This window comes from Amblyomma mixtum, chromosome 8 (genome assembly GCF_055824585.1).
Source record: "Amblyomma mixtum isolate Tamu chromosome 8, ASM5582458v1, whole genome shotgun sequence".
In the NCBI taxonomy this organism is placed as follows: domain Eukaryota; kingdom Metazoa; phylum Arthropoda; class Arachnida; order Ixodida; family Ixodidae; genus Amblyomma; species Amblyomma mixtum.
Window position 1 is genome coordinate 35,027,678 of NC_143019.1, and position 14,645 is coordinate 35,042,322.

Sequence of the window (14,645 nt, forward strand, 5' to 3'; positions counted from 1 at the left end):
TTTAATAATTAGTCCGTGTTTTAGGTTCGAGGCTCTAAAGAACAAGAAACTCTGGTCAGACACAGTCAAAAATATACCTGAAGATAGAGAAGTGGCTAGAGCAGCTGTCAGCCAAGGACCGCAAAGTTTTACACCCTTGACGGTCACAGCCGATGCTCCATGTTAATAAATGATGATCGTTTCATGCCTGGTAACGTAGACAGTATTCCACCGGCTGCCGAGTATTCAAATCAGTGCTATTCGTACTCGTGCACCTGCTACTGCTCAGGAAAACAAGGGGGTAGATCCTCTATTCAAACTAGCAGCTAAGATCCTCTAAAAGCCGCCAGGAGCCGCTTCTGTGAACTTACGACGGACTTAAGGCTTACTGGCTAAGTGCCCAGCGATAACCACATCTGTGTACCCTGTTTTTTATAGTATGTCGTCGTCCTAGGTGTTTGCCGCCATGAAACAACCGCCACCTGGTAGAAAAACCACACTAACCACATTCTGCCCAGAATGCCGCCGTGGTACGATTTCTACTCATTTCTACTCTCTACACCCTTACACAGGGAAACACATGTTCAACTTGCGACGGTTCGTGGAGCTCGACGTCAACTGTTAATCGGGGTCATAGCTCCGGTAGAACAAGACTAGAGAAACGAAAAACCACATCGCGTATTGAGGAAATAAAAAATTATTTCCGAAGTCAGGGTGCTCATCCTCACAGGTATGCGAGAATGGGCTTCCCTGAAACGATCCTTGAGAGGAGTATAATCGCGAAAAATAACTAATAAAGCCAGTGTACAGCTCGACTCATAAATTATAAACTACGTCTCACCACAAGAATTACTTTCGGTAAGCTCCAAGCCAAAGACCCTTCGTGACGTCACTGTCCGTCTTCTGCAGCGTCGGGGATCACGGGCACCCGGCAATCTATGATGCAAGATCGTCCGCGCGAGCCTGCAGCATGCACCGGCAAGAAGTCTCCCAGGGGTGCTACACTCTAAACACGAATACGCATATATGGGATTAAAAAGAGAGTAAGCTCTTCTCTAGCGCACACCCTGCACTAGAGGACTACTTTACTCCCTTTTTTATTTCTTTCTCTTTAGAGTGTATGCAGGAAGGGCTGAGCCCTGTGCTCGTCCGTGTTCTACCTGAGTTTTTGCGAGACTGTCGTCTCGCAAAAAGCGCCTGTGTTGTTGGTGTGTGTTCTCTCCCCTTGTGTCCGTCGTCCTGGTTTTGCGCTACTCTTACGTTATGGAGACGACAGTCAGTGGACGAAGATAGCGCGGAACATGCGTACAGGCAACACAGAATAAAAGGTCGAGGAGTAGCTACGTAAGCCAACACCAGCGCATCCTGACCACACCGCTTCAAACACAGAAGATTGTGCAATGCAAGCCCCAGTGATACTCTAAGTTATCAATGAAATATCAGCGATTTCAGTATCGTGACTTCTCCGTTATCTATTTGCACCCTCGCCGGGCAGGCCTTTTTGGGGCGCGTCAAGAGCGTATATCCTCTTTGTGGCTTTATCTGACTAACCACTGTCGAAGGCGAACAGTGCACACTGGGTGCACACTTGTATCAACGCTTTCTCTTCTTTCGAATACGTTAAACAATAACATAGAATACCATAAACCTTTTATTGATTTACACGAGTGTTTTGAGATCTGACTGCAATAAAGCTTTGAAGAAGAGCGCAGTTTGAGGCAATTAAAAAAAATTTTAACTTTCTGCAGCGAGTGGCGGTAGTGAGGCCACAGCTTGCTGGGTGACTAGCAGACGGACTAGAGCGCCGGCAGAAAGCGAAGCCATTAAAACGCGCGCCGAGCAGTTCTTTTTTGTTTGTTTGATTTAACCCATGCGATTCTTGCCTAGCTCTGACCCCACTAGCAACGTCGTTAGAAATTCATGTCCCTAGCTACATTTGCTTGCGTTGGTCGCACAAGATTGGTTGCATTGATTGAGATTGCAAAACAATGCTTCTGAATTTTTAGAACGGTTTTTGGATAGTTTCGTTTTTATGTAAATTGAGTTTGGTTTTTATCCATGCACTGTAACATGATGGCATTGTTTCACAGATTTGCCGAGTTTCTTCCTGTTCTGTTTCGCGAGAATTGTTCTCTTGGGCTGCATTCTTACTGTTGCGCTCATTGCTGTGCGATGTCGTGTTTGTTCTGTTTCATCATCGCATTGTTCACTCACAATTCCGTCGAGCTTTCTTTGGCCGTTGCCATCATGTTCCCATCATAAAACTGCCATCATGAAACTCTTGCGAGTTTCAGAGTTTCTTGACGTTTGCGCCAGCGTGCGTTCGTTGTTTTCGACGACAGCGTATACAGCTCGTTCGGTCGAAAAGCCGTCACCGTGTCCTAGGTTTGACGGGAAGGCCTCAAAAACGGAACTGAAATATTCCCTGAATTTTCAAAACAAAAAAGAAGTTCGGCCACATTGGCATTCGAATCCAGTCTGTCTGCGTGACAGGCGGGCATACAACACTTTTGCAACAAATAGTTTTTTTTTTTACAAAATATATGTCACAAAAGCTCATTGGTTCAGATGTGTTAGAGGGGCACCAAGTGAACGCGTTGTGGTGCGTATGACAGTAAAGTGTTGGGGATGTGTACTTACATTATAGCAGTCACCAAACATGAAACCAAATATAAACATGGGAATAAAGCATGAGAAAAGGAAAAAAATCGCTATAACTTCTACTCGTAAGGCGTAGCTTAACCGTCCTTCTAATTTTATTTAGCCAATGGAACTGTGTCTGTGTCAATCGTGTCTGTCACCGAGGGGTCGTCGTAGAAATGGACGGACCAATTTCACCTCCAGCCGAGTCATCTGCACGATATAAGTTCCTTTACCATGAATGTGTGCCAAGCTGAATTTGCTTTTGAGAATACCCCAAGGAGAAACCCCCTCCCCCCTGATTTTTTGCCGTCACCTATCGCGCTGCTCGTCATACTAGTCCCAACAGCTTGAAGAGGGCAACTGAAACTGGCAGGTAGCAGCAGGCTAAGGATTCCACGATCGAGTGTCTGCAATCAAGGCTGGTCTGGTTCACAAGACTATGGAAGCGATTGAGTCTCATTAATTGCTTCTCCATGAGGAGGGCACAGGTCTCAAAGAAAACGTGACTTAACTGACTGACATAAGTGAAAAATCGGAATTGTTTTAATGTGGAAACGATTTAACAAATAAGCGATGTAAGCTTTGTATATAAAAGTTAAGAGTCGAACATCAACATATTTGAGCTGCTGCTTTAACGAGTACAGTTAAAACACGATCGAACGAAACTCGATTGCGCTATTTTCCTTATGTAATGAACAAATTTTGATTCCCCGGCAAGTACACATAGGTTGTAATATTCTCAATAACCGGAAATAACGAAGCAAACGACCACTAAATTCGATTTAAATAATTTTTTTCTGGAATAAAGGGGTAAAATAAAGGCATTTCTCACTTGTTTTAGCCACGATGTATTGCAGCTTGTTGACAGTGTGCTAGCGGTAACACCTAAGCGCCCAAGTTATGGCCTTGGTATTGTTTTAATGAGGCTGCAAGTTGCGCAGAACATGGACCCGGCAGTCGGTGGCGCCCTCCATTTTGCATTCAAATATGTTTTACCAGATGGCGTATTCATAGCCGAGCGATTTGGGCTGCTTTCACAGATGTTTCGTACGCGTAGTCATGGGTTGTCGGCAAATATGATGCCGCGGTGGTTTTTGAGTGCAACTAAGTGAGGATTTTAGATTTCGAAGTGCGGAAAAATGCCTTCTTCGATCTTAAGAATTTGCCGATTCGAAGAAATAATTCGTGGCTCCTCTTGACTTTTTACATCGCTTTTTAGCTGTGCGCAAGTAAAGGCTGGGTGATATGAGTATTTTGTACTGGTGTATCCCTTCTCGGTTTAAATCCTAAAATTTTCAATCGGCGATCTGTCAGGTGCATGTGCAAGTAATGACTTAATGACGCAACACATTTTCACATCATGCTCGAACGTTTCCAGCGTTGTTAGATTTGGAAACTTAATGCTATAGATATATACATTACATGACTCAATGGTTTTAAATAGACGTTTTCTTTCTTCAAAGTGCCTCAGACAGCAAATTGTAATGTTTCACCCTGCTCCTAAGTTAACGGTCGTCTACTTCAAGTGCTCCAACTTCGCAATTTCGAATCCTTCCAAAATTGCTCCAAACCACATTTTATTAGTAGAATCATTATGTAATTTTCAACGCGATGTGAACTGACTGACAGTTGGATGGACAAAAAATGTGCGGACAAAGACAGGTGAAAATGCAGAGGTAAATGCATCAGTCGTCGCCAGTTCTCCGTATGATCATCAGTCATCTGTGTTAGTAGTCATTCTTGTGTAAGACACTCGATTGATGAATGAACCGACGTACACTGATACAGAACTTCCATTATCAAACAGGAGCGCCGCGGTGGCTCAGTGGCTATGGTGCTCGGCTGCTGGCCCGAAAGACGCGGGTTCGATCCCGGCCGCGGCGGCTGAATTTCTTTGGAGGAGAAATTCGAGGCCCGTGTACTGTGCGATGTCAGTGCACGTTAAAGAACCCCAGGTGGTCGAAATTTCCGGAGCCCTCCACTACGGCGTCTCTCATAGCCTTAGTCGCTTTGGGACGTTAAACCCCATAAACCAAACCATCCATTATCAAACAGACACTATAACAAATACTGGCCAAGTGCCTTCTCTACACTTTCGCCCTGTCGTTGTTGAGAACAACCGAAGAGCTCAGCGAAGTCCATCGCTGTTTTATGAAGGTCAGGTCTGCGTCGAATAGAGCAGCCGCGTTTTCTTGGGTCCGGAAACAGAGCTACGACAACAGCCGGTGAGCAAACAGCCGCACCGGATGCGTACGAGAATACCTGAACTTCGCGAATTGCTCTCTCGGCACCACCGGAGCCGCTTGCTAAAAGAGTTCAGATACAGAGAAAACGGAAACACGTTTGCAGACAGATCCTCTGATAACCGCTGCCCTCAGTGCGGACGATGTCAGCTAGCCCCCTGGTGAGCATTTTTGGCTACAGAATAGCATATATAGACGACCAGCAGTGGAATTTTTTGTGGTTTTTTAGGGCACACAGCATAGGGAACACGCCCAGGGAATAAGAAAATTTGCGTGTTTGCTGTGGCTTGGGTAGACGCATAGCACCAGTATCGCACTTTTACTCCTGATCAGCAGCAATGTGTGCAATGAATATTTAATATTCAAAAATCTCTTGAGAGTGAAATCTGTTTGATGTTTGCCGCATTGCCCTTTCACTAGAGGCTCGTAGCTTGCAAAAGTAACAAGTCCCCTGCAAAAAGTATTTCATCTGCAGGCAAACAAAAAGTATATAAAAAAATTCTGACGACGCTTACGAACACTGAATATCCGGGAAAAGAAAAATTGTGACGCGGAAGTGTAATTTCAAAAGTACGGAGATTGTCAACTTGCGCTGTTGAAATGTGCAGAGCAGCCCATTGGAAGTTCGCGAGTCACAATGTATTTGAACGTAGCCAACAATTCTAGACAAAAGTATTTTTCAGCGGTAAATCCTTCATGAACGCGATTTTTTCATATAATGGAAAATTTCACTATAACAATCAGTATATCCGCAGATCACCCGATGGCAATCTTGAATTTTTTTTTGTATTAACGTTGTTTTTGTAATCAAAAGCGTTCCCTATTGGTTTTTTATGTTAGCCTTAAATTGTCGATGCGATCGATGGAAACACTTTAAAGAAAGATTTTGCTATACATAAAAAAATGGACGATTACCTTCAATATTTCCGCAAAAGTATCTTGCAATTTTCCAATTTTCAATATATTTGTTAAGAATTTTTCGACATGGATGACTAGTGCTTTCATAAGCAATCGCCAACGCGATTACCGGCTGCAAAACCATCATTCTCTGTTATCATCTCTTGGTTTTAAGCAAAAACGTAGTATTGCCTTCGCAGGTTAATGTAGTTAATTGGAAGTAAATGTGGGAGTCCTTAGATCTAGAGCGGACGTGGTTTAAATGAGGACGCTAATGATGAGTATTTGCAGGAGGTCAATCACGGAAGAGGAGAAAAAGCGAAGGAGCATGAAACGGAGGTTTATCACGAAATAGACGGCTACTTCGTATGCACCGGCTTCGCGAATGATTGCATCCGTGAGGCCCTGCGTTATAAGCCACGTTCTAATGACCTGTTTATTGTAAGCTATCCGAAATGTGGTACGACGTGGATGCAGCACATCGTGTACAACATCCTCAATGGCCGACCGCCACCGAGGGACCTCATGGAACAGAGTGCTCTCATGCCTTTCCTGGAACTACAGGGCACTGAGTGTGCTGATGCCATGCCGAGACCAGGAGCCATTAAAACGCACATGCCGTTTCATTTGCACCCATTCTCACCAGAAGCAAAGTGAGCGCTGCGTTCGCTACTTCCTAACAACTGCGCTCGTATGTTGTCTCATGAGGTTCGCTTTTTCGCAGACTTTTGTTGTGATTGCGGGCCGGCAGGGTTAAAGTGCCTGTGTTTTATTTTTAGTATAAGACTGAAAGAGTAGTACTGACACCTTAAAACCATTGGTCGGCAAGAATGTGACAAGGTTAGTAGGTTTTGGAATTTGTATAAAAAAAGAAAACGCATGGCGCCACCGCAGAGACCTGCGGCATCCCGATGTGACAGCGGACAGGGAACGGGTGTAATAATTGCGATAGACAGATAGGCAGCTGAAAGAAAAAAATGAGCAGAAAAAGAAAGGACATTAGTGGAATTAGAAGTAAAATGTTTTGTTCTTCTTATAGAATAATCACTTAGTGAAGATGTCGTGACCTGCCGCTCATGAAAACATGAGCCTTTAATACTTTTTGAACGCTTCCGCACGTGATGACAGTTAATATTTTGTCTTTGATTGACCATGGGCCGTATTTATAAAGTGTCCATTTTCTTTTGTCCATTTCTCATCCATTCGATCCTTTGTCAGTGGTCACTCAGATATAACTGCGGCTTTCAAGAGTCTGGGGCAAGCGACCCAGCCGTTGGATGGTTGGCGTTCGGACCTTACCATTGGCTGTAATTGGATTCAATATGCAGCCAATGGTGAGGCGCATCGCAGCGCTCTGCCAATAGGAGGTCACCGGTCTTGAACACCGGCTGTCATTGGCTCTGATATACCGCCAATAGTGAGGTCCGATCGCCAACCACCCAAGTGACCGGGTCGCTTCCGACGGATGCTTGAAAACCACGCACACATAGGAGTGACCACTGACAGAGGACTGAATGTACGTGAAATGGATAAAGGAAAATGGGCAGCTTGTAGAATACGGCGCCTGTGCTGCCGACACAGTATACAAGAGTAAACACGGGAGTTCATGTTTACAAGACCCAATCAAAGCCGGCGTTTTCACCACTCTTGTACTCAGTATTTGTTCTCGTTTTGTTATAAAAATATAAGAGGCGCAAATTTTGTCTATATTCCTAAAACATCATTTTGTATACTCCACTGTAAAACGCTCGCTTCACTGCGATAACTCACATGCGGAGAATTTTCACGGAGACGCCGCACTAGGTCAAAGTTTGAGACACCAATGCCAGTAAATTCAGGAGATTTGACGGCGTCATCTTATCTTGTTTTCCAGGTATATCTATATCACCAGGAATCCTTACGACTGCTGCGTATCATTTTACTACCACACCAAGAGCGTGCCGGAGTATCACTTCGAAGACGGCACTTTCGACCAGTTTCTTGAAATGTTCCTGGAAGGTCGTGTAGATTTTGGGGACTATTTCGAACATCTCTTATCTTGGTATGGGCACAGATACGACGAAAATGTATTATTTCTTACGTACGAAGAATTGAAGCAGAATACGGGTTTCTGGATCCTCAAGATTGCCGAATTTATCGATAAAAATTATGCGGCCACACTCAAGCTCAACGATGGTTTGCTTGAAGGTTTGATACATAACACAAGCCTAGAATATATGAAGGAAACGATCAATGAGGAGAACCGGAAGATGAACGAATGCATGAATTCCATTCCAGACGAAAAGAAACCCCGCTGGATAAAGTTGATCCAAGAAACTGTGGACGACGAGACAATGGAAAAGCCTATCGAAGGTGACTTCGTTCGTAAGGGAATGGTCGGTGACTGGAAGAATCATTTCACGCCTCTGCAGATTGCTCGCATGAAACAAACGATTGCTCTCAAAACAGCTGGAAGTGATGTTATGAGTCTGTGGAAAGCCGTTGACCTGCCCTAGTTGCTTGAAACAACACCGCTGTTTTGTAGTTCAATAAAATTTACTTGTCTATCCTTGTGAAGGTAATGATATAGCCAAAATTAAAAGAGTATCAAATGACATCACATTACCTAGGAAACAATCTTAACCTTCGCAAAATGGTAATGTTGCTGTGTATCTGGTTTAGACCATAAATGTTCACGTGTCTGATAATTCAATTTCCGTCTCTGACTCTATGATTCCTACCATTACGGGACAGTGATCCTCATACGCTACGCTCTGGTGACAGGACACGCGGAATATAATGCATTAACAGTGCTCAAGAAAGTACTGATCTTTCAAGGGCTTAATTACTTGTACAATGACGATAACGCTTGAAGCGAACGTGTTCTGTAATGTGCCGTTAACGGTATTGCATCATACATTTGATACAAATGAGCACCTTGAAGCGAATCAAGTATAGAACCAAGGAGAACTATGAAAAGATTTTGCGCACGGGGAAAGACAGGCTCAAGATTCAGGAAAAGAAACCGTCAGTCACGTTCCCTTTGTAAAAGTGTTCGTCGTGGTGATGGTCGCCAGCGCTGGCATTGTTCAAGTAGAAGAATAGTAATTTGGGCCCGTTTGAATCATTGATTGCGGTGAATGCAGCGCGAGAAAAAAAGCAAGAAAACGCCACTCAAACGTGTACAGCCTTTGCAAAAAAAATACGGGACACGTGGTTGCCTTTTAGACAATGCCCTGGCAACCTGTAGAAGTTTTACAAACTATGAAAAAGAAGCAAGAAAAGACTCATGTCCTCATTCCTCCCTGCTCTTAGAGCTTTCAGGTTTGTGGCTGTGTATTTACTTCAAAAAAGCAAGGTCTAGGATAAATGATCCAAAGGCAGATTAACTTCGCCTGACAAGGCTCATGTACCCGATAGGTTGCTCTAGGGCGCAACAAGGAAAACAAAACATAATGACTTATATTAACATTCAGAATAGTTTATCACAAAGAGAAAAAAAAACAAATAATGAACAGGCATACTTGGGCAACAACAAAATACAAGAGTAATATTACAATACAACAAAAGAAACAAACAATCATACACAATCTCTAATTGTAGAATAAACTAACGTAAGCATTGGAAACAAAGGGGTAACACACATACTTGTGCATGACAAAATACAGCAGCCTAATTACATTGCAAACTCTCTGAATGAGGGAAAGGGAGGCAAATACGCATGATTACAGAACACCAGCGATAGAATGCTTATGTGCGCATCGTGGGGAACGTAGTCGGCCGAATACACGGCTCAAACGTAAGCCCTGTGGCCTAAACCTTTTTTTATAGTTGTGTACATTAACGTAACGATGAACTGCGGATCGGAGAACAAAATCAATAAATATTCCCTGGATGATGATCTCTTGCTTTCGAATAAACGCGATGGTAAAAGACGACAACCGAAACCACAGTGTTAAACATGTATTTTTTAACTACGTTAGAGTTCTAATTGGAGTAGACTAAAGCAAACGAGCACTTTTTATTTGATTATCAGTCACCACACAGGCCTAAAGCTAACAATCGACAAACCGAGTTTTATTTGAAAGAGCACATTCATAGGATAGACGTCAAGTGGCTTTAATGTACCCCGGTCAAATCGAGACCCGAGAAATTGTTTGTGTTAAACGGACCATAACCGAAATTTGACTTCGCAACATGTGACAGATTGTAGGATGCAGGGTATGGAGGCATGCACTGGTAGAACAGGCTGAAGAAAAAAAACGTCGGGACGAATCTGCCGCTCACTCAGATGGTCATGTGCTCTATCTCAGGGAGATAGAGAAGGGTGATTCACGAACTTGGAACCACGTTTTGAAACTCGGTGTGGATCCCCAGTCTATCGGATAGCCTGGCCTGTCGTGCCGCATCTACATATTCCTCAGCTTTGTTCTGCATTTTTTTTGCTCTGCCTCCTTCGTCATAAATAATTTATCTTATTCTATCGCTGTTCTGCACAGCATCCGTTTCATTAACAATGTACGCCCACGTGCCACAGCTGTCTGTAGATTGGACGGCCCCACCAAATGTCATGCACTGCAGTTAAAACCAAAATGACGTGACCGACCACTTACATTCCTTTTCCCCGCAAGGCAAGTTTTCTAGGTATCTTGCTTGCCGCCGCTTAATTCTGCGAGCACAACACGAGCACTCTAAACTTTCACAGGGAACACTTAAACGTGCACTGAAGAGGAATCTGAACTCGTCTTTTTGCCGCGGGAACTCAATCTGCACGTTCCGAGCATTCTTAGAAACTTCGATTTATTGCCCTGTGTGGCTGATTTTCCTAATGAAATCGAATTAACGTCCGGCTCCCGCCTTTTTTATTTTTAAATTCTCCCTCGTACGGTGGGCGGAGTCGACCAACGCGTGGATTGCCTTTCAGCCAGTCCCGCGGCGGCTTGCCGCTCTGTCATCGGCGGAGTAATACGTAGTAGTCCGTAGAAGCAAATAGTCCGCGCGTATTTTTATTTCAGCGGGCTTATTTCGCGGCTATATTATCTGCGAATAAAAATATTTATTCACGAAAACCTAAAAAACCAAATAAAGCGAAAGCAAAGCCTCCACGGAGCTAGCTGCAAGGCACTCCACGCGTTGGTCGACTCCGTCCGGCTGAGGCGAAGGGTCAAACTTTTTGTATGGCGTCTACTGGCGCCATCTCGTATTGCTCGGCACTGACCACCCGGGTCATTGCAAGCCCACCGCCTAGAAGTTGTCTAACGCCTCACTGTGTCAAAAACCATTAGCTGGCTAACAATCCACAGCAATAAGCACATAAACTCCAACATGTAAAAGATACGCGATTGTCTACACACGCAATTATTGTTCAGAGATAATCACGTGCATTAGAGCTCTTTTATGCTAACCCTGATCTCAGTGCGTGCAACTTAAAACCTTCATGGCAGGTCCAAGTCCGCCCACAGTGCCATGACATCTGAACCCATAGCTTTGGCTGCAATCCATGACTTTGTCTTCTCGATTTGTTCAGAAGTGAAGTGAGCCGTCCAGTCACCAACGACACCTTTGCGAACGAATCCGTGATCATCATGCATCTCCTCCTTGTGGGCGATTCTATGCCGATACGCCTCCATAGACTTGATAGCCCTGTGAGGCGGCAGGTCCAACAGTCTTTTAATGACCGTGAGCATCTTCCCGTTGAAGACATCTCTCATTTTATCCAACCTCGTGGCGTCAACGACCTTCCGCAGTAGGGCAGGGTCCTCGCGAAGTTTATCTGCGCTATCTTCATCAATGAAATCGGCCATCTTGAGAGTCCAAAAGCTTGGATCCTTCTTCAGGAGTTCGTAGGTCAAGAAGAACACGTTTGGGTCATGGCGACGCTTGTACCAAGAAAGCAAATGGTCGAAGTAGTCGCCGTAAGACAGTTTTCCTGACACAAAAAGTTCGTGGAACCTTGCAAAAGACACGTCTTGCACCCTCTTGGGTGTCATGCTTCTCAAAAAGTAATAGTACGAGACGCACACATCGTACGGGTTTCGGGCTACGTAGATGTACTTCGCCTCTTTCGAGTATGGATGGTTGTCGAAGGGGAGGTGCGTTTTCAGGAGGCGCGGGCCTTTCAACTTCTCTGCTGCCTCAGCGCCCATCATCTCCATGTACGGCGACGCCAGCATGAAATCGACCAGGGCAGTAGGCGGCTCTCCTTCGGTAAGTATGCTAAGCAACAAGTACTGCGTCCACGTTGTGCCGCACTTTGGGTATGATACGATGAAGATGTCTTCGGGCCGAGGTCGGTAGGCCATCGTGGAGCGAACAAGAGCCTCTGGGAAGAAGGAGCGGATCTGGAGGCCATTGATATTTCGGAGCTCCTTGACGTCCATGACGGGTGTTATTAGAGTACAGCCTTTTCGGTTAGAAAGGGCACAAACTGCAACGAAACGGCAAATATATAGCATTTATAGATACCTTTAATACCTGCTAAATATCTACAGAAATGCAAGATATCTATATGACCAATATTTACGAACTAAGTGTGTTTGCCACGGCGTCGCTTAATATGACGGTTAATATGATGCTTAATATGATGCCCCTCCACCGCAATATTCATCACCAGCTTCAAAGTGCATTATTCACTTGGTGATCGGACCAGGAGCTGCCAGAGGTATGCGTGTGAGGCAATGATTATTACTGCTTTCTTCTAGCACATGCTTACTGAAACTCTTGGTATTAACGGTGCATAGTCATTTTACACAGTGAGCCTCAAGAAATTCAACCTTAATCCGCACCAGCCGTAAGGTGTCCCTAAAAATGAAAAAAAGTATTTTCTTGTCTAAGGTATGCTTTTGCTGAATTGTGAGTCCGGCAGTACGAAGGATGGAAAATTTAGAGCCATCTCTCAGACCCATCTGTGTTCAGATGAAAATCTTCAGCGTGCACGCATAACGTAAATATGCACTGAATATGTAAGTACTAGTGTGGCTCGCAGTTGACTGGCAGCGATGAGTGCGTGCATTGCAAAGAACTTAGTAATTCTGCATTACTTGAACTAATTGTAAAGCCAGCAAACGAAAGACCTAGATCCACTCTTTTTATGCTCTGATGCAGATAACGCGAATGAAGCAAAGGACGCCGCGGAAAAAGAAGAGACTCGTAATTGATATAGCCCAGGCTGAAAAGAACTATTGCAAAAACCGAGTGTTTCCAACAGATATTTGTATACAAGCTGCACTGAAAACTGCCGCCAAATGCTGCTGCTCGCCTTGTGACCGAGCTTCAGCCATCAGTTGACTAAAAACCTAGGTAAATAGATAAATCGAATCACTTTGTTTTCAGGAGAGCAAGCTGCCGGGCTAGTTGGTGAAGCATGTTAAATTGAATTCAGCGCAAAAAAAACACAAGGGACATAGAGAGACATAACGCTCGTGTTGTCTCAGTATGTCTCTCTTTGTCCCTTGTGTTTTTTTTTTGCGCTGAATTCAATTTAACACTTTGTTTTGCGTGCAGCATTCCCTAACAGCTGTTTCTAAGCAAAAATACCTTTCCAATTCGAGATAAGATTTGATGTACCATCAACAAAGAGGGAATATGCCCGAAAGTTTCCACTTACTTAAGTGATGAAGTTAAAGTTGCCGCGCCGTTTCCTACTCTCCCAATGACTCTGCCTAACACTTTGGAATTTTTCTACGATGTGTACATCTAAGAAGAGTAACACATTCTCCACCTTTGCACTTTGTGCGCTCGTCGGCAATCCCTGGGCCACTCACGGGTGTCACTTTCGTATGTCAGTCATGGCCAGCCTGAGCTATCTCCTCTTATACTGCTCTGGAATGAAGATCATGTGACTAGCACTCAAGAGAGCGCAGATGCGGAGTAAACATTTCCAGCAGCGGAGAACAGCGAGTGGCCAGAAAGAAGCGAGGACCTGGGAATTTTGGTTGGCTGCCCATAAAATGCTTCCACCTTCTCCTCCTCGTCTGCCCCGGACAGTGTTATCGCAAGCCTTATCAGCTGTCCGCTATTTACTTCCTCGTTTTCCTTTTTTCTGTTGGAACACTGGATGACATCTGTATTTACGGTGAAGCACAGAGGATAAAGAAGAAGACGTTCGCAGAGCGATGGTGGTTTCCAGCGGTTCCAACATATATCAGCCAGCTTGGGTGATCCGTTGCTGAATACCGTGGACTTTCAACATTTAAAGTTCCCATGGAATGTTCGATCATGTAAGACAAGGCGGTGTGAAGTGTCCATGACGCTTCTGCGATGCAGAATCCCCCCCCCCCCCCCCCTCAACTTGTACTTATGCAGATGCGGGTTCGCTACGACTAACCTTTGTAACACATGCGGAGAAGTTGAAACGATTGACCATTATCTCCTCTCTTGCCGGCGGTTAGCATTTCAGAGGAAACAGTATTTGGAAGACCCTCTTTCAAGGTTAGGACTCCCTTTGTCTATACCAGTTCTGCTCTCGTTTGGTGCGAGCGCCACGGGATTCTCGTTAAGCACTATTTGCGGCTACCTTCATGATTACACCACTGCAACTGGCCGCTTACCCTGTGAAATCCATATAAAATTCCACTGAATGTCCAAAAGCGTATTTTATTTTGTTTCCTGATGTATCTAATTTGCTTATTTATTAAAGGTTTCTAACAATTCATATATATTTTCTGATTTCAAACATTCTACTATTTTACTTAGCTTTCTTTCCCGCACTGATACCTCCTTGGCATTGACCACCGTACCTTGGCCAATCCCCCCGCGTGGGTATGTGCCATTTTCATATGGTGAAGAAGAAGAAGATGGTGTAGGCGGTGGTGTTTAAGTCCATGAGTGATTAGCCTTACAGTTGTCTGTCGGCGAGTTATCCACCTGAATCACTTAACTGAAAGAATGTGTCTCTACTGTTAT

The 14,645-nt window shown here is 44.4% G+C and overlaps 2 protein-coding genes across 3 annotated transcripts; one reads left to right on the plus strand and one right to left on the minus strand.

Moving 5' to 3' along the window:
* The first annotated feature begins 5,008 nt into the window (after positions 1-5,008).
* Positions 5,009-8,257, plus strand: LOC149332050 (sulfotransferase 1B1-like). Its single transcript, XM_089557456.1, has 3 exons — positions 5,009-5,026; positions 6,054-6,415; positions 7,636-8,257. The coding sequence occupies exons 1-3, from the start codon at positions 5,009-5,011 to the stop codon at positions 8,255-8,257; spliced, it is 1,002 nt and encodes a 333-aa protein (XP_089413582.1).
* A 2,797-nt stretch (positions 8,258-11,054) lies between these two features.
* On the minus strand, positions 11,055-13,507 carry LOC149332051 (sulfotransferase ssu-1-like). 2 transcript variants are annotated; one of them, XM_089555671.1, is made up of 2 exons: positions 13,462-13,507; positions 11,055-12,168 (listed from the first exon to the last, which is right to left on the minus strand). In XM_089555671.1, exon 2 carries the CDS (start codon positions 12,119-12,121, stop codon positions 11,177-11,179), a length of 945 nt encoding a protein of 314 aa, XP_089411797.1. In that variant the 5' UTR covers positions 12,122-12,168; positions 13,462-13,507; the 3' UTR covers positions 11,055-11,176. The 2 variants fall into 2 exon arrangements, with proteins under 2 accessions (XP_089411797.1, XP_089411796.1); XM_089555670.1 differs by having other exon boundaries at positions 13,348-13,504.
* Between the last annotated feature and the right edge of the window lie 1,138 nt (positions 13,508-14,645).